At 43.2% G+C, this 20,588-nt stretch overlaps 2 protein-coding genes across 3 annotated transcripts in view; one reads left to right on the forward strand and one right to left on the reverse strand.

The window, feature by feature from the left end:
* Positions 1 to 20,588, reverse strand: part of MACROD2 (mono-ADP ribosylhydrolase 2) — an 842,575-nt gene that overhangs the window by 736,873 nt on the left and 85,114 nt on the right. The window lies entirely within an intron of this gene.
* On the forward strand, positions 1,382 to 16,289 carry FLRT3 (fibronectin leucine rich transmembrane protein 3). The gene is made up of 3 exons (XM_071582104.1): positions 1,382 to 1,535; positions 8,750 to 9,474; positions 10,563 to 16,289. The coding sequence occupies exon 3, from the start codon at positions 10,609 to 10,611 to the stop codon at positions 12,556 to 12,558; it is 1,950 nt and encodes a 649-aa protein (XP_071438205.1). The 5' UTR covers positions 1,382 to 1,535; positions 8,750 to 9,474; positions 10,563 to 10,608; the 3' UTR covers positions 12,559 to 16,289.

The raw sequence follows: 20,588 nt of genomic DNA on the forward strand, positions 1-20,588 counted from the left end.
AAGTCACCTCTGAGCCTCCTCTTCTCCAGGCTAAACACCCCCAGCTCCCTCAGCCTCTCCCCATAGGGCTTGTGCTCCAGTCCCTTCACCAGCCTTGTTGCTCTTCTCTGGACTCGCTCCAGCACCTCAATCTCTTTCCTGAACTGAGGGGCCCAGAACTGAACACAACACTCAAGGTGCGGCCTCACCAACACAGAGTACAGGGGAAGGATCACTGCCCTGGTCCTGCTGGCCATGCTGTTTTTGATACAGGACAGGATCCCATTGGCCTTCTTGGCCACCTGGGCACACTGTTGGCTCATATTGAGCTTCTTGTCAATTAGTACCCTCAGGATCAGTGGAGTTTTTGGGAGCCTCCCTTCCCCTGGACATCAGCACTTTGTGCTGGCCAATGCACGGGTCAAAACCCCACAGGGGTGGCCAAGATCACCTGTGTGCCTTCGCCAAAGAGAATGCCCACAAAGTCACTGGCTGTTTGCCATGAAGGAAACCCCATTTTGATGGAATATTTGGAGAGAACCCAATAGAAGCACCAACTGCATCTGCCAAAGCCAATGCTACTTGTGTCCTTGTAAGCTACGGACAACAGGAAACAAGGCTTTAGGAAAAAACACCCAGGGGAAGATGTTTTCCAGGCTGCTCTATGACTACCATACATTTCTGGCAGTGTTGGAAGGGCATAAAGTTTGTTTTCTAAGGAAAAAGTCTATGGCCAGGCCTCAATCCCTGCCAATCTCAGTCCCGCCAGGCACAGTAAGGTATCTCCTGGGCTGAGCATAGAACCACACAGCTCTGATCCTCAACCTGATCCCAAACGGGAGCAAATGCTGTCGCCTGGAGAAATCCCTGGGGACACCCTGAAGCCGATGCCTACAGACCCTCACACCGCACAGGGAAACCAGAGCAGCCACGATGCTCACGGTCACCTGCCCGCAAGGGCTGAGAAAATGTATGAATTCATTTGTACTTATTAATTTATTAATACGTTTCCTTCAAGCGCAACTCGTGACCTGCCCGTGGGCCCTTGAACCCAATCCGGCTGGGGCGTGGAGGGGAGCGCAGCGGGGGCCACCTGCCCAGTGACAACACCGGGCGCTGACGGACGCCCTGGGGGACGAAGAGGCGCTAAGGGATGCCCTGGGGGCGCCGCCTCGCCCCCGACATGGCCAACAGCGGCACCACCGAGACAAAAAAACTTTAACAAGGGCGCAGAACGCAGCGACGCTCCCGCAGCGCCGCGGGCTGAGGCGCCGAGCCCCGACCCGCCCGTGCCGCCGCCTCGCGCGCCCCCTGGCGGCGGCGCCGCGCCCGCCCCGCCCCCGGCCGAGGCCCCGCCCCGGGTGACGCGCGGCCCCGCCCCCGCCGCTCCGCCGCTGCCGCCGCGACTTGAGGGGCGCGCGCCCGGCTCGGTGCGCGGACAGCGCAGATCCCGCTCCGCTCCGGCACCGCCACCGCTCCCGTCCCGACATCCAACCCGCCAGCCCAGCCCGGCACCGCCGCCGGCATCGCTCCCCTTGCCCCGCGCACATCCGCAGGTAAGCGCGGGAGAACCGCTTTTCTTCTCCGCGGGTTGCAGAGAAGGAGGAGGAGGAGGAGGAGGATGCGGCGGGACGCTCGGGCGCGCTCCCGCATCCCACCCCGCGCTCCCCGGCTCTGCGGCGGCAGCGCCAGCCCGGCTGGGTGCGCGGCGGGGCGCGCAGGACCCGCGGCACTGCCCGGCCCTCCGGGGCGCTCCCCGAGCCGCGGGTGCGGTGGCTGCGCTGCCCCAGCCCCGGCCCCGCGGGAAGGAGCCCCCGCAAACCCGCCGGGCACCGCCAGCTCCCCGCGGTGCGGGACCCCCGCGGTGCGGCGCGGCGCGGATCCTCCTGCCCCTAACCTGCGTCTCTTCCCCCGGTTTGGAAACTTCCCCCTCCATCCCTCTCTCTCCGTGCTGCATCTATTTAGGGAGGGGGGGAAAAAAGCGGTCAAAAAAAGCGGGCGAGGCGCGGCGTTCGCGCCCCTGCGCAGCGCTGTCCCCCCGCACCACCAAGTCTGCGGGCGAGGAGGAGATGGGCAGCAAAATGGTTGCACTGGAAGAATGCAACAGGCCTGGATTCCCGGCCCCGAAGCCCCCCTTTCTATGGGAAGAAGAGCTGGCTGCCATTCCCTAGGTCCGCGCCTAGTTTTAATCAACTTTTCGGCTGTTTTCGGTGTATTAAGTGATTGCCTGCCCTCGTAGGAGCGCAGCAAATTTCGTTTTTAGGTGGCTCGCAAATAAATAGTTCACCTCTCGCTCCTTTGCACGAATCATCTCTACGTGATTCTGACCCCAAAAAGCATTTCGCGACTGCTGGATGTGTCAGACCCTTTTGTTTGAACCCATTTCCTCGAACGCAATTAGGAGCTGCAACTTAGTTGCTCAGGCGAAGCCCGAGTATCCATCCCTGCATTTCCCAGCGCAGCCGTCCTGCTTCCCAGCATCTGCCATAGCTCTCAGCATCCAGGCACAGCTTTCTCATTTTGGGGTTGGTTGGTTGGGTTGGTTTTTTTCTGTTGTTTTTTTTTTTTTTTTTGGTTGCTGCTTAGTTTCCAAGCTCATCCCCTCGGTGAATAAAAGCTCAGCTCTTGCACAGACAGCTGCCTTGCTGGCTCAGCCCTGCTCTTTGAGGTCGCCTCAATTTTAATCTCTCTGACCGCAAAGGGGTTTGAGCTCAACCCTGGCACATCCAGGCAAAGTTGAGAGGAGTGTTGCAAACGCGAGGACCAGTGTCTGTAATTAACTAATTCGTGGAATGCTCTTAGCGACGGGTTATTAATTCGGGCTGAAGGCAAGTCGCTCCCCTTCTGCAAGGGATCAATTCTGGCCAGTTCACAGAGTACAGTGGAGTATTTTCGACACCAGATTCACACCGAAATGCAGAACTACTTCACAATTAAACCTTATTCCTGTGGAAGAGCAGCTCAGCAGCTTGAATGCGTTTTCTCACTGCCTCTTAGAAAAAAGAAGATTCGCGTTTTGCATTTCCATGTAAAACGTTTATGCGGAGAAAAAGTGTAAAAAGAAGAGGCTGAAAATGTTCAGGCTTTAAAAAAACAGTTCATTATCCTGACCCCAATTTCCCCGTCTAAAATATACTGCCCAAAAAGATAGAAGCATCAATTATGCTCACCATCCATTGCCTGGGGATACGGCGTCTTAATGAACATTTCTTTGAATTAGACTGAAAAATGCATTTGTCAATTCAAGTGTACAAAGAAAAGAATTATTTGCTATAAAACAGAAAGATCAGTATGTGTTTTCCTTGTCAATATATGCCACGCATTAGGTCATACTTGAGAGGTTTCAGTGCTCTTCCCTCCCCTCAATTGGAAACCCACCCTCAAGTTTCCTTTAATTTATTCCAAAACCATACAATACAGCCCTGTTTAAGATCGGGTTTCAAATATTTCATAAACAAAAGGTATACCTGGGTTTATAGAAAGCCAATTATCTTAAAATATACTGAGGTTATTCTAATCCTTCTATTCATGTTTCTATCAAGCTTTTCTATTTTTCCATCCACATTTAATCACTTTGAAAAGCTGTATTTTTTCCTGCCTTCTGTGCTCCTCTGATACACCAGAAACAGTGACAGCCCTTGGCATATATTTAAAATGCTAATTCTCTTTCTTTTTTTCTGGTACATTTATACCATTTTTACTGGAGAACAACCAGATAAATACTGCAGTTAATGCAATCAGCATGGGAAAATCTGTAAACTCTGTGAAAGAGTGATTTATTTTATTCTTTTTTTTTTTAATTCCCTTCTTTGGAGGCTGCCTCTGTTTTTCTCAACAGGAGACTTTGTTGTAATTAAAGGAGAGAAAACTGGACAGCAGCAAAAAACATCTGACTTGTGGCTCTTAAAAGCGCAGGTTTTGTAGCATGTACCACCCCCCAGTGGGCAAAAAACTCTGTAGTAAACTCGCTGCAAGCTTTAATCTCCAGAAATAAAGTGGATACATTTTGCAGCATGAACAGAAGTAAAGATGAGTTTCTGGGTTGAAGATTGGAAATTTTTTTTTAATTTTTTTTAATTTTTTCTCTATTACCAATAGCTGAAAGTTGTCAGACTGTGTAAGGGTGGTGACTAATCCAAGCAACTGCTGGAGTTTGGGAACTTTGTGCTGCAGTTGTTTGAAGTGGCTTCAGTTGGGAATGGCCACCTTTGTCTTCTCCTTCTAGCAGGAAACATGGATGCTAAAGGCTAGTTAGCCCTCAAGTTTTGGGGTTTTTCCTTCATCACTTCAAAGCTCAGGAATGGAGCTTTGGAAGGATTAATATGTGATTGCTTACATTTATTTTTAATGAGCAGCCAAATCCCACTCAGGGCAGGAATCTAAAAAGTGTTCAGTAAATATATCATCACTAATTCTGCTCTGCCTTTCACGAGCTGTTAAGAATCCAAACATTCTTACAGTTTCATATTTTTTCTAATTTTTGGGAGGAGCAAATTTAGTAATCAGGAGATGAGCAAAGAACTGTTTTAAAAGGGAAAGAAACAAAACTAGTCAAACTTTATCCAGTGTTTGAGTAACGTTTTGCACGTCTGGGGTTTTGTGCCAGGAAATCCCTATCAGGTATAATTCTACCTAAACTTGTCAAAGGGGGAAAAATAGATTTTACCCCTTGAAACAATGGCAACATTTGTTCTCTATTCTTTTCTTTAAAGCCTGGGTGAGTTACCTCAGCAGCAGCTCTCAAAAGAAAACCTCGAAGCCATAATTGGCTAAACCCAAAGAGCACTAAAACACAAAACAAAAAGCCATTGCAAAAGACTCCCCCTTAAAGTGCTTTTTTAACATACAACCTTTGCAGCAGCAGAGTAGTCAAAACAAGAGAGTGAGTAGGAATAGAGTAATCGTCTGGGTCTTTTCAACCCAGCATCTTCAAAACTAGGAAAGGTTTTAGAAGTAAACTTCAGAAGAGAAGCACTCGTAGTTCATTTCCATCCTCTGCAGCAAATACTGGTTTGGCTGATCTTAGGTGTGGAGTCAAGCTTTAACTCAGAATCCATTTCTAAGTCAGATTCACTTGCATTTGAGGGAAGATCACATAAAAATTTGCATTTTTTAAGACACTTGAGTTAGACCTAGACAAGCTCAGTATTATATTCCTACTGCACAAGAGAGGGGAGCAAATTTTTTGCAAGTAAATAAAACCTTCTCCAACAAAAAAAAACCCTCCCGTATTTTCACCAACACACAGAGACACAACCTGACTGCAGGGCTCACTCTCACTTTAACAAACTCCTTTGCATTCTTTGCCCCTTGGAAAGACAGCTAGAGGACCTTCTGCTTGCCCAGCACCAAACAAAAGACTGGGGCACCTTCCTGAAATATGATGATCGTGGAAATTGCAGCTCCTAGACAGGGTGCTTAGAAAGCATTTTGCTGTCACTATCAACTAACCCTGAGTAACACACTTAAAGAAAACAAAGCATGGGCATTGTTTTAAGTCTAGATTAGCAGTGTGGAACTTCTTTAAAAAAAAGAAAACAAGTAGGTGAAGGTATTGAAGCAGCAGCATGACCTCTGTAAGCACAACTGGCATTAGAAGCAGTACAGAGACTTCACAAATATTTTAAAACATAAGGACATTTTGTGTTTCTGATACATTTCAGATTCTAAACAAATGCAGAGGTAACTGTGGAATAGAAGTCCACTGATTAAGCAAATTGTTAGGCTTATCAAGTATGTATATTCTAGTGGTGACTTTAAATGCTACTTTTGTAATTTATAACCTAAAAAAATACCGAGTTGTTTCCCTTCCCCCTGTTACTTTGATGGTAAGAAAGGAGCCACTGAACTACCAGAGTTCCTGCTGGAGAACACAGAGGTAGATTAGAAATTCAAATAAGCATTGTGTGACCTCGAGTGAGGCAGGTCTTGATTTTATTCACGTTTTATCACAGCTGGGAAAGAAAAGATATCTTTGACGCTGCTTTTAGAAAAAAATCTCAACTTGTCAAATAAACCAAAACTATTTATTTTGTTATGCCTTGGCCTGCCTACAGGACAGGGAGTGCAGCTGGGCTCCAGACCTTGGTAAATGCAATGTTCTTCTTAGGTACATTTTCCTGGCATAGCACAAATTACTTTGAACATTTTCAAATGAGATGCCCCCCTGCTTGGCTGTACCACAGCGATAAGTCCTCGTGCAAGGCTCACACATTACCACTATCTCTAGTAATTCACTTGCTTTCACAGTCCCAGGAAAAGTAATTTAACCATGTGGTTCAGCAAAGTTCGGGAAAACATTCAACTCATAACAAAGATAAGCAAAAAAAAAAAAAAAAGCTGCTATTCAGTTATTCTGATGGTACTTTTGTTAGCAAAAAAAAAAAAAAGGAGTGATTTTTTGCATTTAAAAATTGATTTTAGCCCAGACTTTCTAAAACCTGCTCTGTTCCAAAGTAATGGCTTCTTTCAAAACCATGTGGCCATGAAACCTCCCAGTCTGATGTTGCAGAAACCTGGACACAGTGTCTGTACCAGTGGGGGTCACTTTTCTTTTCATCCCGCCGGATCAGCTATAATGACTCGGTGTCAGGGAATATTTAGAGACAGCTCAAGAAGGGGAAAGTTGGAGCATGGCAGCAGGATTCCCTTCTTCTCTGTAGACAGATCACTGGAGCCTTTGATATGCAAAAACATTGTTTTCAGCCATGGCTTGAGATATGAAAGGGAAGTGCGAGATATCAAACAATCAAGACCTGAAGAAAACTATTCCAAGTTTAGAAAGGGGAGTGGGGGGTATAGTCTTAATCCACATTTTTGAAACAGTGTCGTCTTCTCCAGAGAGACCTTTTCTTTTTCTCTGTCTTGTTTTCATGTAATTTTGAGAGGAGGGATAAAAAAAATTCCAGGAACTTAATGAGCTTTAGTGCTTTCATTTTAATCCTCCACATTACTGCTATTATAATAGCGGTAATAAATGAAGAGATGACTATCAAATGGAGCACAGAGGAAACAGTTTATGTGCTAGAAAGGTAAAACAAATGAACTTTCTGTGTGTGCATGGACCTATGCAATGTGTGCATACTGGAGCCAACGTTTTACTTAATACAAGTTTCTTACAGCTCAGAGTTCTAAAGGAAATTTATGATTTTAAGTACTTAAAAGTTACTGTAGCCTTCAAAGGCCTATTTAAGGAATTTATATTCCTACTTCACAATACCCTTCCAGAAAATACCTTCTATCACGACTTCACATTAGTTCCTAAGAGATACAATTTTTTTTTCCTACAGCTGTTAAGCAGCTGTTTATTTCCAAGTTTCAAGAATAAGGCCTGGACTTCTCTCCCCAAGCACTTCAGTAATACAGACCAAGAAAACTGGACCCTGGTAGAATACAGAGCTTTTTGTTCTATTTTGTAATGATTATATAATTTACCCAAATTACATAAGTTACCAACAAACATGCATTCCCTTCTACTCTAAAACGTGGCCACACAGATTGAGGTTTTTTTGCTTTAGATAAAGCATATGTTACAATATTTATGCCACAGTGGGGGTCTCTCATTTTGAGTTCCTATTTTCATTGCACAACTGCTGAAAACAAGGAGCAGAAAACAAAGCTCAGGGGAGCTGCAGCAGGAGAGCAAAGGCTTTGCTATTCCCTCCCTGGGCACTCACAGCATCTCTGAAATGGGGGGGATTTTGTTTTTAAAACGGTTCATGCTTTTTCTATAAAAAAGAGCAGCATAATTTCTGTGTCACTAATTTTGTCTCACTGCGTTTTTCCTGTCGCTGATCTGCTCTCATGATGGACCTGCCACAAATCGCAAAAAGCAGTTTTAAAACGGCCACTGTTTGTGTTTAGGTTTAATGTTTTATGAAGGACCAGAAGCTGCTCTAGTTTTGCTCCCAGGAAGAGCAGCTCAGCAAGCCTTACTCAGCAAGCTGCTCCTGACGAGCATTTTGGTTCCAGGGGTTGTGCTTTGAACAAACATGCAGACACGAAAGGGGGAATCAAGGAAACATGAAGGATTTCTTTTCATTTCAGATTTAACCATTTCTCTTTCAGACAGGTTACCTACAGGCTCTCAGGGCACAAAGACTTGCCATCTCACTGGATACCTTCTCCAGTACTGATATGAGGCATCCCAAGTTAAAATAACCAAATAATTAGAGTGCTTTAAGAAGCACAAACAAACAAAAGAGTTAATATTTTTCTTATTTTCTGAAATTTTACAGACTAAACCCACGTATGTATCTCTGTTGCCAAAGAGCTGATGCAGATGCCTGGCTGGTTCCAGCTCAGAATGAGCATGGTGCAAATGGGAAATATTCATACCGTATTTTAGCAAAAATGTGTCCCCTTTCACCCAGTCACTAATTAACAGTAATTAGCTCCCTTTACTTTTAAAACCAAGGAGAGGATCATCATCATCTATCTCTGTTTACCAGGAACACAAAGCAAGTAACTGGTGTTGCCTCCTCCAAGGAGGCAACAATGGCATTTGTCTTCAGGGCGGAAACATCTTTTCCAAAGATTTTGTTAGTCTCTGCCTTTATTTTCATACTGAAACAAGGCAAAATACAGTTCCAGAAAAACTTCATGAGACTAAACAGCACAATGTTTTCTGAAAGAGCTCTGTGTGTTTGGCTGAAACACCAATGTTTTGGGAAAACAAGGTGTGCAAGTCACATGTTCAAGGGATGCAGCTCTTAATACCAGTGTCCACTGGTTGTTACTAATTCCAGTTCTTTTGTTTTTACTTTTGCAGGAAATTAAGAGTTCGAGGAAAGCTTTCCAAAGGGAGTTTTCTGGGAAGAAAATCCTATTTTTATGGGGGTTTGTTTTTTTTTAAATGAAGAAAACCACCTGAATTGCCTAACATTTCTCTGGTAGAGTAACTTGCAGGAGGAATCCTTTTCCTGCATTACAAATTTGGAGGAGCGAGAGTCGGAAAATGGTCCTCCCAAAGAGGTGTGGATGTATCGGGATGTAACTACTGCACAAAGGTCATACTTGGATAACTCTGGATAGGAAAAAGCATCCCTTCCTTCCCTGACCTCCTGAAGAGGCTGCCACCCCTCGAGCCCCAGCATAATGAATGGGTTCCATCACGGGGTGCTGAAGTTGCCTCCTCCGACTACTCCACTGCACAGAAGGGTTTGTAAGAGTTACAAAGGAAGTAACTCCTGCTAAAGGCATTAAACCAAACAAAAGAGGCTCTTCATTCACAGACTTTACACGAGGACACAAATAGAGGGGAGCTGAAGCTTTTCTACGCCCCGGCCTGGTGTGCTTATGTACCATGATAAATCTTGGTTGGAATGCTCATTGAGTGTTGTGCCAGGAAACACCCACCACCGACAGGGACCATCTGAGTAAACACCTCTGAGGAACACCCTGCTCCATGGAGTAAACCATAAGAGTGACTGCAGAGAAAGACATTCCTTGACTGGATATCCTCAAGCACAAAATTTACTCGTACCTTTACATACGGTAGGATCAATATTAATTTATTTTCCCTTTCGTGCCTCAGAGAATAAAGTTCAATTAATATATGAACCCACAAGAGGAAAGGTCATGACACTGCTTAATGCATAGGTCATCTTGCAAGAGTTCTCACAACCCTAATTACAATGGTAATTGAATTATGTTGTCTTAAAAGCTATAAAAATGCTAATTACCTGAGCTCGGTGTACAAACACGCTACCAATGCAAAGTAAAATCTCAGTCTCAAGAGTTAATTTATATTATGCTACTTATAAGATGGGAAAACGTGGTTAAACCCGCTAAATAGTCTCTTATTAGTGTGCTGCTTAGTAAGAAGACTTTTGAGAATGACAAATATTTAAACATGAAATTAAGTATGTAATGAAATACTTCATCCAGTCAACTAGAAAGCCATAGCTCTACCAGCTGCCTACCAATTGTAGCATTCACCTTTCGAAACACTCCGGCTTGAACACCAAGCAAGCAGGCCAGAGTGTTTGTGAGTTGCACAATGTGGCATTGGGTACCTCAGAAGGCCTTGAGGAGAAGTCCTTACTGGCCCTTCCTCAGTCATGTGCATTTTATGCTTTGCCATTAGGGCTTTTTTTGAACCTCCAAAATAGCTACTGCTGACTCGTGGGTTTGGTAAGGGTTTTACAGTTCACTTAAGGGCTCCTGGGGTAGTTAGCTGGCTTAGGAATTACTTCTTATCTTTCAGATATACAATGATTTACTTGAACTCTGATGTGACTTTAGCTCTGTACTTATCTGGTATCTGTGAACAAAGATTGTACCCATGAAATGTGAAGGAATCCTTAGAAAGCACCTCCTTCCTTAACAAAGCAACTCACAGATCAGACAAACTCCATTATATTATTTTCAATCACTATGCAGAATAACCTATTAAGTTAATTGAATTGCTACAAGAAGTAGTAGAATTATTGATGTAAGAAAAAGAAAGTAAAATGTGTCTATGAGCTTGAATTTTGGTTTATTATGTGTATTTCAGATGTCTTCTGTAATGTTGAAGTTGAATTTTCATTGCAGTTTCTTCACTGATGATCTGGATAATTTTGTTTGTTTGGTTTTTTTAGATTTGTGGAAGATCAGAACTGTATACAAATCTCATCATTCCTGACCATGATTAGTGTAACCTGGAGCATCTTCCTAGTTTGGACTAAAATAGGGCTGTTACTTGACATGGCACCTTGTTCTGTTAGTGCCAAACCCTGCCCTTCAGTTTGTCGCTGTGATGTGGGTTTCATATATTGTAATGATCGCGATTTGACGTCTATTCCTACAGGAATCCCAGAGGATGCAACTACCCTCTTCCTTCAGAACAATCAAATAAATAATGCTGGGATTCCTTCAGAACTGAAGAACTTGCTTAGGGTGGAAAGAATATATTTATACCACAACAGCCTAGATGAATTCCCCACTAACCTCCCTAAGTATGTTAAGGAACTGCATTTGCAGGAGAATAATATAAGGACCATTACTTATGATTCGCTTTCAAAAATTCCTTATCTGGAAGAACTGCATTTGGATGATAATTCCGTTTCCGCCGTCAGCATTGAGGACGGAGCTTTCCGGGACAACATCTATCTCAGACTTCTTTTTCTCTCTCGAAATCACCTTAGCACCATTCCCTGGGGTTTGCCTAAAACCATAGAAGAGCTACGCTTGGATGATAATCGCATTTCCACAATTTCTGAGCCGTCCCTTCAAGACCTTACAAATCTAAAACGCCTTGTTTTAGACGGAAATCTTCTAAATAATCACGGATTAGGAGACAAAGTCTTCATGAATCTAGTCAATCTTACAGAGCTGTCATTGGTCCGCAACTCCCTCACAGCTGCACCAGTAAATTTGCCGGGAACAAACCTAAGGAAGCTTTATCTCCAAGAAAACCACATCAACCGTGTGCCACCCAACGCGTTCTCTTACCTACGGCAGCTCTATCGACTAGACATGTCCAACAACAATCTCAGCAATTTACCTCAGGGTGTCTTCGATGACCTGGACAACATCACTCAACTTTTCCTTCGCAACAACCCTTGGCACTGCGGGTGCAAAATGAAGTGGGTACGCGACTGGTTACAGTCATTGCCTTTAAAAGTGAACGTGCGTGGACTGATGTGCCAGGCCCCCGAGAAAGTGCGCGGGATGGCCATCAAGGACCTCAGTGCGGAGCTGTTTGATTGTAAGGACGATGGTGTCATAAGCACCATCCAAAGCACCACCACGGTACCAAACACTCTGTACCCGGCCCAGGGGCACTGGCCGGTTTCTGTGACCAAACAACCAGACATCAAGACTCCGAACCTAAATAAAAACTACAGAACCACGGCGAGTCCGGTACGCAAAATCATCACGATCTTTGTGAAATCCGTAAGCACCGAGACCATCCACATCTCCTGGAAAGTTGCACTGCCCATGACTGCTCTGAGACTGAGCTGGCTCAAGATGGGCCACAGCCCTGCCTTTGGATCTATAACTGAAACAATAGTTACGGGTGACAGAAGCGACTATTTGCTGACGGCTCTCGAGCCAGAGTCGCCCTACCGTGTGTGCATGGTTCCCATGGAAACCAGCAACCTCTATCTCTCCGACGAAACGCCCGAGTGCATCGAGACCGAGACGGCTCCTCTCAAGATGTACAACCCCACCACCACCCTCAACCGGGAGCAGGAGAAAGAACCTTACAAAAACTCCAGCCTGCCCTTGGCTGCCATCATCGGTGGCGCGGTGGCGCTGGTGGCCATCGCGCTGCTGGCCCTGGTCTGCTGGTACGTCCACAGAAACGGGTCCCTGTTCTCCCGGAACTGCGCCTACAGCAAGGGACGCCGGAGAAAAGACGACTACGCCGAAGCAGGAACCAAGAAAGACAACTCCATCCTGGAAATCAGGGAGACTTCTTTCCAGATGATACCAATAACCAATGACCAAGTGTCCAAGGAGGAGTTTGTAATACACACCATTTTCCCACCCAACGGCATGAATCTGTACAAGAACAGCCACAGTGAAAGCAGTAGTAACAGGAGCTACAGAGACAGTGGTATTCCAGATTCAGATCATTCACACTCATGATACTGAGGGGGCACAAAAGACTGGTTTGGGTTTTGTTGGTTTTTTTGGGTTTGTTTTGTTTTTTAAAGAAAACCAGAAAAGACTGACTTAACAGTTGCTGTTCTACTGCAAAACACTGGAATAAAAGACTGACAAAGCAATGTACTGTACATTTGCCATATAATTTATATTTAAGAACTTTTTATTAAAAGTTTCAAATTTCAGGCTACTGCTGCGATTAAAGTAGTGGGGAAACCTGACCACAATTCTATATTTTAGTATTTTTTAGTAATTTGTACTGTATTTTCCTTGCTAATATTGAAGTTACAGACCATTTAACTTTTGTGTTCTACTGAGTAAGATGACTTGTTGACTGTGAAAGTGAATTTTCTTGCCGTGTTGAGCAGTCAGAACATTCATCTGAGATCCTTGTAAGTGTAAGCACAGGCCATTTTTCACTTTGGTATCAATAAAATAACGTTGAACCTGGCAAATCAGGAAGATCAAGAAGTGGTTGCAAAAACTGACAGAACTTTCAATGTTGGGTCTATTAAATCTGTAAACCACAACAATATTCAATAAACAAAAATGTGTGTAGTAATGGGCAATATCAGCTGTCTGGATATATCCATTCAACAATGGTGAAATCCAATTTAAAAGCAAATAACCAAATCGATGACGTGCTTGAGACTGAAGCTTTTGACACGTGTTAGGAAAAAAATTGATCCCTAGAAGAAAAACAATCAAATTCCTAACAAGGAATTTAAAAAAAAAAGTGCTAGGCTCTACAAACCAAGGGAGTAGATAGAGTTTAGGGATAGATTTTGGTTACAAACCAGTGGTCTGTGTATTACAGAGAAAATAGTGATGGTGCTCACAGGCATTTGGGAGAAAAAGGCAGGAAAGGAGACAGCACTTTGAAACTGCTTTGAACAGAAAAAGGGCTGAAAGTGCAGTTTCACAAGGAAAGAGAGCAGGATAAAAACCAAGGCAATATAAGCAAGGTCTCAGAAACTGCAGTCCCAAAGGTGAGCAGAGCTGGGGAATGCAGCTCTTCCAAAGCATATGCAGGTCTGTGCTCAGTACGCTGCCTTTACAGTCAGGAATACTGCCCATTACTGTCACAGTTTGCCAGAAATTCCTTGATGAAATCTGTAAGGTAACATGTTTCTTTCTGCCTTCCTGCTGGACTATGAGCTATTTCATGTTGAAACCCCAAGCCACTCTTTGTTGCCATAATCACTGTTTCTTCAACTAAAAACCAAAGTGCTTTGTACGCCCTTTGGCCAGTCTTGTGTGTGCCTTGATCCAAACGCTACCATGTATCAAGCTTTTAAAAACTAAGAGAAAAAGGAAATAATAAAATACCCACTTTTTCATACATAACTTACCTATGAAAAATACTGGTCTTATTCATATGAATGAAGTTGAAAAATTAGGTCAAAATCAAGCTGCACCTCTGCAGTGCACTGATAAGAAACCCACTCAGAAGCTACTACTTTTCAGGTCATGAGCTTCACCTTTTTCTGTGTTCAACTTGACAGCATTACACTTACAGGTTTTCTTTATTATTAACTACTTGGAAAACAAGTTTTCACCACTGTGAGCAGTGTGAACAATGAAAGGGAGGGAAGGCATGGAGTTACAAACCTCTGAGAAACAGGTTTTTTTCAACAGAAACAGCAAATAAGAAGAAAAATACTTCAGTTTTCAGACAACATCTCAGACAATAAGAAATGTATAACAAATGAGAGAATTTTAGCAGTGCGTGGCCTGTCTGTTCCCTAAAAGCAGTAAAGGATGGAAGATGACCAGAACAGTGACAAACACTGAGACTGATGGTTTGAGCCTACAAATTATTCTCCTGCCAGGGATCCATTTAACTGCATAGACCCAAAATTGCCAGTAACAGGAATTTTTTTCATGCTCATTTTCCAGATGTGCCCAGGGAAGTTCCTTTCCAAACTCCCTATGCCATGGTACTGTTGCCTCAACCTCGCCTTCAGAAAAGCCTCCTGCAGTTCCTGAGCAGGGGAGGGAGGGATCCCAGCTGGAGGAGCAGCCCTGTGCTTCCCTGTTGACCTTCCCCAATCCATTTCTTCTGCTCCCCATGGAGCACAGGTTGGATCTTTGGGAAGGGGCTAAATGCTAAACAAGGATGTGCTCAGCTCAGTGTAACACACTAAATGAGATTGTTCCACTCTGTTTTCCCATCAGGTGCCAACCTAGGGAAGGGCAGCAAAGCCAATACTGAGCATGTGGAGCCCTGTTATGTTCATGTGCCAAAGGCTTCCTGAGCAGTGAGTGGGGAAGGAAAACAGCACAGATGGACTGGAGGGACCTGTTCTTTGTCTAAGCCACCACAGAGGGACCCTCTATGTGAGACATGCTCAGTGGCAAGAGATAAGAGTTCTTTGCCAGCAGTTCTCCACTAACACAATTAAATAGCTCTTGCTGGGTTTTCAAACTAGTTACATGAAAACGTCTCTTCCAGTTGGCTCAAAGTTGTCCTGAAAAGGGTAAAAAAGCACTCAGCAAATATTCTCCCAGCCAGAGGTGCCTGGTCATGGCATGCACCTCTCCAGTGATGCCATGCAGAGGTCATAAAGGGCTATAAAAAAGTTGGCATTTGAGGAGATAATGGCATGAGAATCTTAAATACAGTGACTTTCCACGTGACACTTATGTCTGTCAGGCAGTGGGGTGCAAATCCAAAGCAAATTCAGTAAGTTGGCCCCATTGTTCCTGCTTCACCCTCCACCAGGAGAGTGAAAACCTGGAAGGGATCCTGTCTTCCACAGGGAACCAGCTCAGAGAGCCACTGTCATCCTGCCACGAGTGATGTCAATGGACAAAATGGCACATCCACGTGTGCAAGACCTTCCCTGGGTTCTACAGCAACTTTTACACAACACACACAATACCAAGATTACTCTGACAAGTGAAATATTGCTTTCCAACAAAACTGCCTTTTTTCCTTTGGATATTTATCCCAGTTTCTGTTCTGCTCCCTGTCATGCCTGCCTGCCCAGACTCTGCTTCCCACAGTGGTTCCTGCATGCAGTGCTCTCCAGCACCAGGCACAAATCCCTGCTGGGAGACAGGTATATGTGCTGGCAAATCCCATTACCACCTTGAGCAGTTTACTCCTCACATTTATCGAAATAACATTAATCCACATTAAATTTATCTCAGTTTTCAAATTCTGGGTTATTTCAGTGCACTGTTCCATTTTTATTGGTGGAGCAAGGAGTGGAATTTTTTTCAGTGTTGCTTAAACTTGTGTGCAGAGTTCACTTGAACAGCACCCTCCATATTCAAATACCATGACAAGTATGTTTTGCATTCTTTATTACCAGTTCTTTTTTTATTTATATTGCTATCCTGAATTGCTCACAGTTCTGTTCTAATGCAAAAGCTGCCTCCAAAAACACCCTGGTGCTTTGGAAAACACATTAATTTTGTCTCATCTTGGTACCCTCCAGAACAAAATTTGCTTCATTTATAAGCTGTTATCTCCTGGCTTTCTACAAGCGCCTGATGTGCAACAACTGTTGGGGGTTTTTGTTTGAGTTTTTGTTTGTTTTTTTCTTTTCTTCTGGCTTTAACAGTACCAAATTCAAAGTATTATGGTCTTGGAACACAGTTCCCATTTCTCCTGCTAATGCACTGGTGAGCATGCAAGTTATCTTGTGCCAATGCTGTACATATTGAATGTAGAGCAGCAAATGCAATAAAGCAAGAGCAAAAGTAATAAAGCCTTATTTGCTATTAAAATAATTTACTGATGACATAACGCACCCGAGCACATATATAGACTTCTCTGCTAACCAAGAGGATGCAATTCTGCACGTTCACCTGCAGCTGAAGTGGGATAACATCTTCAGACATGAGCTGGCAGATGCCATCTGCCTGGATTTATCCAAACCACATTTGTTTGGGATAGCTTTGGATGGAACCATAATTCACATGGATTCCCTCTGCTTTCAAAACACCTTAACCTTCTTTCCAAATCCATATATTGTTTCAGCATCACCCTGGGACTGATCTCTGTTTAATTAATGTTTCTGTACTGATACCAGAACAACAAGAGCTTCAAGCCACAAGCCAGGATTTACCGCCAGTGATTTTTTTTTCCTCTAATGAAGCATGAAGTTACTCCATACCTGGGGAGTGTCTTTGTCCAAACTAGCCTAGAGTGCTTTTGGCCAGAAAAGCTCACTGGCTGAATTCAGACATGGAATTTTTACTTTTCTGTTTTCTCTTTTTTCTTTGCAAAGGAATTTCATTTGGGGGGGATGGCAGAGTGAGAGTCCCACTCCTGTGATGAAATCAGAGCCCTTTCAAACACTGGAGGTGTAACCAAGACACACTATCAGATTCTGGATACAGTTGCTTAAAAAGTGTATTCTGTTGGTAAACATGAATGTTTGCTTTCATTTTAATAGCTACTTCATCAAATCATTTCCTGCTCCTCTCAAAAAGTCCAGATAGAACCACAGAACGTGGATCTCTCTAAAACAGTGACAGAGCAGGTGCTCAAATGAGCATCAACTTGTTTGCTCAGCACTGGACATGGAGCTGCATGGTCACTGCATGGTGGTCTTTAAATGATGGCTGAGGAACCTTCCCTTTGGGGGAATCCAAAACACTTCAAATGGGTGCAAAATAGTGATTCTCTGGAGTTTTGGTGGTTTAAGGCAAAGATGTACCACACACATTTTGGCAACTGGGCAAACATCCATGGTGCATGGACACCACAACCTCCCTGGGCTTGAAACCTGCAGGAGTGAATTACCCAACTTAACTGCTTTTCAGAGCCTCTTTGTGTTTTCTTAGGATGAGAATGTTGAGGAGTCAGGGTATAAAACCCCTCCAGATTAACCACTTGAGCTGAAAACATCCTTTTGAAATCTGAAGCTGGACCTTCTAAGCTTAGCAAGAACACTCATAAATAAGTTATAAAAATAGAAGGGTCCTAAATAGGGCTAATTAAATAATCTGACTTGTTCAGGCTGGTTGATAGTGTTCATATAGGCTGATACTCTGTCCTGTACAGCCCTCTTAAGCCATCAAAAACAGGGAGGGGATTGGAGCCAAGTGTGAGCTCCGGGCCCTCTGCTGAGCTTAAGGAATATCTATCTATAGACAGAGCCCTGGCAGGTCTAACTGTTCAAACTCCAGGGGCTGCACCACGTTCTTTAATCCTTAACTGGGGGAACATCATTTACAAAAGGAGGAAACTATGCACATCATGCATAATTTAACTTCTTTAATTTATGCAAAATATTTAAAAAATTTATTTAGATGAAAACGGCACATCTGATTTATGTAACACTGATTTCCTCCAGTGGCCTCAGTCCCTGATAAAAGTCTGCTTGGAAACTGCCTTGCCACATGAAAACACAGTTTTTCTTAGGGTGTAGGGCTTGGCTTTATTTATTCTAATTTTTTTCTTGCCCTTTTTTTTAATTGAGAGCTATAAATAATTTTAATGTAAATATTTTGGTTTTCATGGGATATACAAGTGGACTGATTGACACTTTTAAGTGAACGCCTTCAACACACAGGAGAGGCAGGTGCTGGTGGGATAAAAGATCTCCCCACAAACTTCCCCTTTCCCAATAACACTTGCCAGGATTTTAACTTGAAGTTTTGCTTTTAATGCAAGAATTCCACTAAGGTAATGAAATCTGTTTTCACTGTAAGATCTTATTTAAAATTGGGGAGTTTTTAATTTGCACACAGGCAGCTGCATTAACACACACAGGTATGGCTTAGAAGCAGAGCCTTTCAGGATGGGTAACACACTGCAAATCCAAGCCTGTGTCCAACTCTGAGCCTGCTGCATTAATGTAATTTCCTAAATTGCCAGAACAAGCATCAACAGCTCAAAGAGGGAGTGAGAGAAAGCCTCATCATCCTCAGCCGCCCCTCTTGTGTGTGTAAAGTGGAGTTAATTTGGCTTCCTTAAGTGTTGTTTTTCCATGGACTCAATGGTAAAGTTGTGATGTTTTCTAAAATGTTAAACCCTTTCTACTCCAGGTGTTCTGACAGAGAAGAGGATTTTAGAAGTGATGTTAATTTTAACTTTTACTCCAGAATTACATCCCAAATCCAAGCCCGTGTTAACCCTACACACTCCCTGAGTGTGTGATTTGCTCTCCCCCTGCTTAAGCCACAATAACAAGTTACTTGCACTGCACTCCTCGAAAAGGAAACAAACTTAAACTGTTTCCATTTTCTACCCAGTAGGAGCAACAAGGTAAGAACGTGGAGGCTGCAGAATCCGTGGTGGTTTGTTTGCTTACCTGGTTTCAATGATCTTCCCAAGACACGGTAAAACACTTATTTCTGAATCCTGACAGAATAAATTACTGCCCATGAAGAACAAGAGCTCATTACCAGAAAGAAAGCCATGTACAGGGAATGCTAACCCAGCGAGTAAATACAATTTTAGGGCATTAGCTGATAACACAGAACCTCTGCCTAATGTCTTTCAAGCAATTATTTTACAGAAGAACTCCTTAATGGCATGTTACCTCCTTCAGCCACTAAAAACCTTTTCATTTCTCCCCGATACAGGAACGACACACAACACACTAAAGGAAAAATGAAGGAAAAAAAAACAGTTCTGGTTGCTGAAATTCAGCATTTAGCAGCCAAATGAAGTGAGGAAAATATTGCTGGGGGAGCTGAATTGCTGACCTCATGCCATTTCCCTGTGTAAATGAGAAAAGGCAGGGATGGAACTGCCTGTAGGACTCACCAGCTCGACCAGACAGACCCTCAGCTCTCCCAGTAACACACCTTGGTGTTTTTGGCTACAAGGAAATTTGTCAGTGCCTTGAAGGGTCAGGAAGGTTGAGCACTTCTAGGACAACCACCACCTCTAAGCTCTGCTTTCTATTCCTTTCATTTTTCCTTTTCAATTAAGTAAAGCTCATTGAAAGAGTTTGTTCAGCAAACATGACTGATACACATGCAATAACCTCTGATAATAGTGCTGAACCTTCCTTAAAGAGTTTGCCATCAAATCCAGGGTTGGCACATCACAAAATACTTACCCTGGAAATCTCCCCTATTCCCTGAACTTATAAACACATGAGTTAAGGGGAGGGGGAAGAAGACAATCATATATTCCTAAGAAGTTCCCAACACTGTTGCTTTCCCCCTCCCCACATTTGAATAAACAAGATGAATTGAAGTGAATTTTTGGAGAGAGAGGCAAGACCACAAAATAACATTTCTACTACTGAGAACTGAATTATACTGAAAGAAAGAAAGAATAACTACTTGTTTTTCATCACTTATGTGTGTCAGGAAGTGCTTAGATCTTGTATTATCTGCTGGCCTGGGGCCAGGGTTGCACTGCACTGCTCTGTCCATTCCTTGGGTGCAGACAGAAGCATTAAGAAGAGCCAAATGCACCAAAAAACTAGTTATTGGGACTGGTTTTGTCAAAAAAATTAGCTGTTCCAAATTTCTGGGGTTTGTCTAAAAAATGTTGTCCCAAACTCTGAAATCTATTACTATCCTATGCTAGTCTTGTAAAATAACAGAAAAGAAAAGAAAAGAAAAGAAAAGAAAAGAAAAGAAAAGAAAAGAAAAGAAAAGAAAAGAAAAGAAAAGAAAAGAAAAGAAAAGAAAAGAAAAAAGAAAGAAAAGAAAAATAAGTAAAATAAATAAGGCATATCCTTCAAGATTTGATGTAATGCTCAGTTTTGCCTGTAAAATAAATTCTAAATATTTGGTCTGTATGAATTCATACCCAATGCTATGATGAGCATGTGTTAATTAAGCCCCTCCCAGTATTTTTCAATGCATATTCTGCACAGAAGTAAATGGCACTTTCTGCAGCATCTCCCCATTTTCCCTTTGCTGTTTCAAGTGATTTTTTTTAACATTTGTATCATTTTAGTAATTAAATATTAAAAATGCAAAAAGCTGCTTGCCAAATTTTTTTTAGGGTCTTGGGAGAGGGGAAAGGACAGAGAGACATTACACCAGGATGCTAATTAGGGAAAAAAGGGTGCTAAAATGCTGCAGGG

The sequence above is a fragment of the Pithys albifrons genome, chromosome 2, assembly GCF_047495875.1.
Source record: "Pithys albifrons albifrons isolate INPA30051 chromosome 2, PitAlb_v1, whole genome shotgun sequence".
NCBI lineage: Eukaryota > Metazoa > Chordata > Aves > Passeriformes > Thamnophilidae > Pithys > Pithys albifrons.

Excerpts from the sequence above, each read along its gene's own strand:
- FLRT3 (XM_071582104.1), top strand. The coding sequence starts at position 10,609 with ATGATTAGTGTAACCTGGAGCATCTTCCTAGTTTGGACTAAAATAGGG.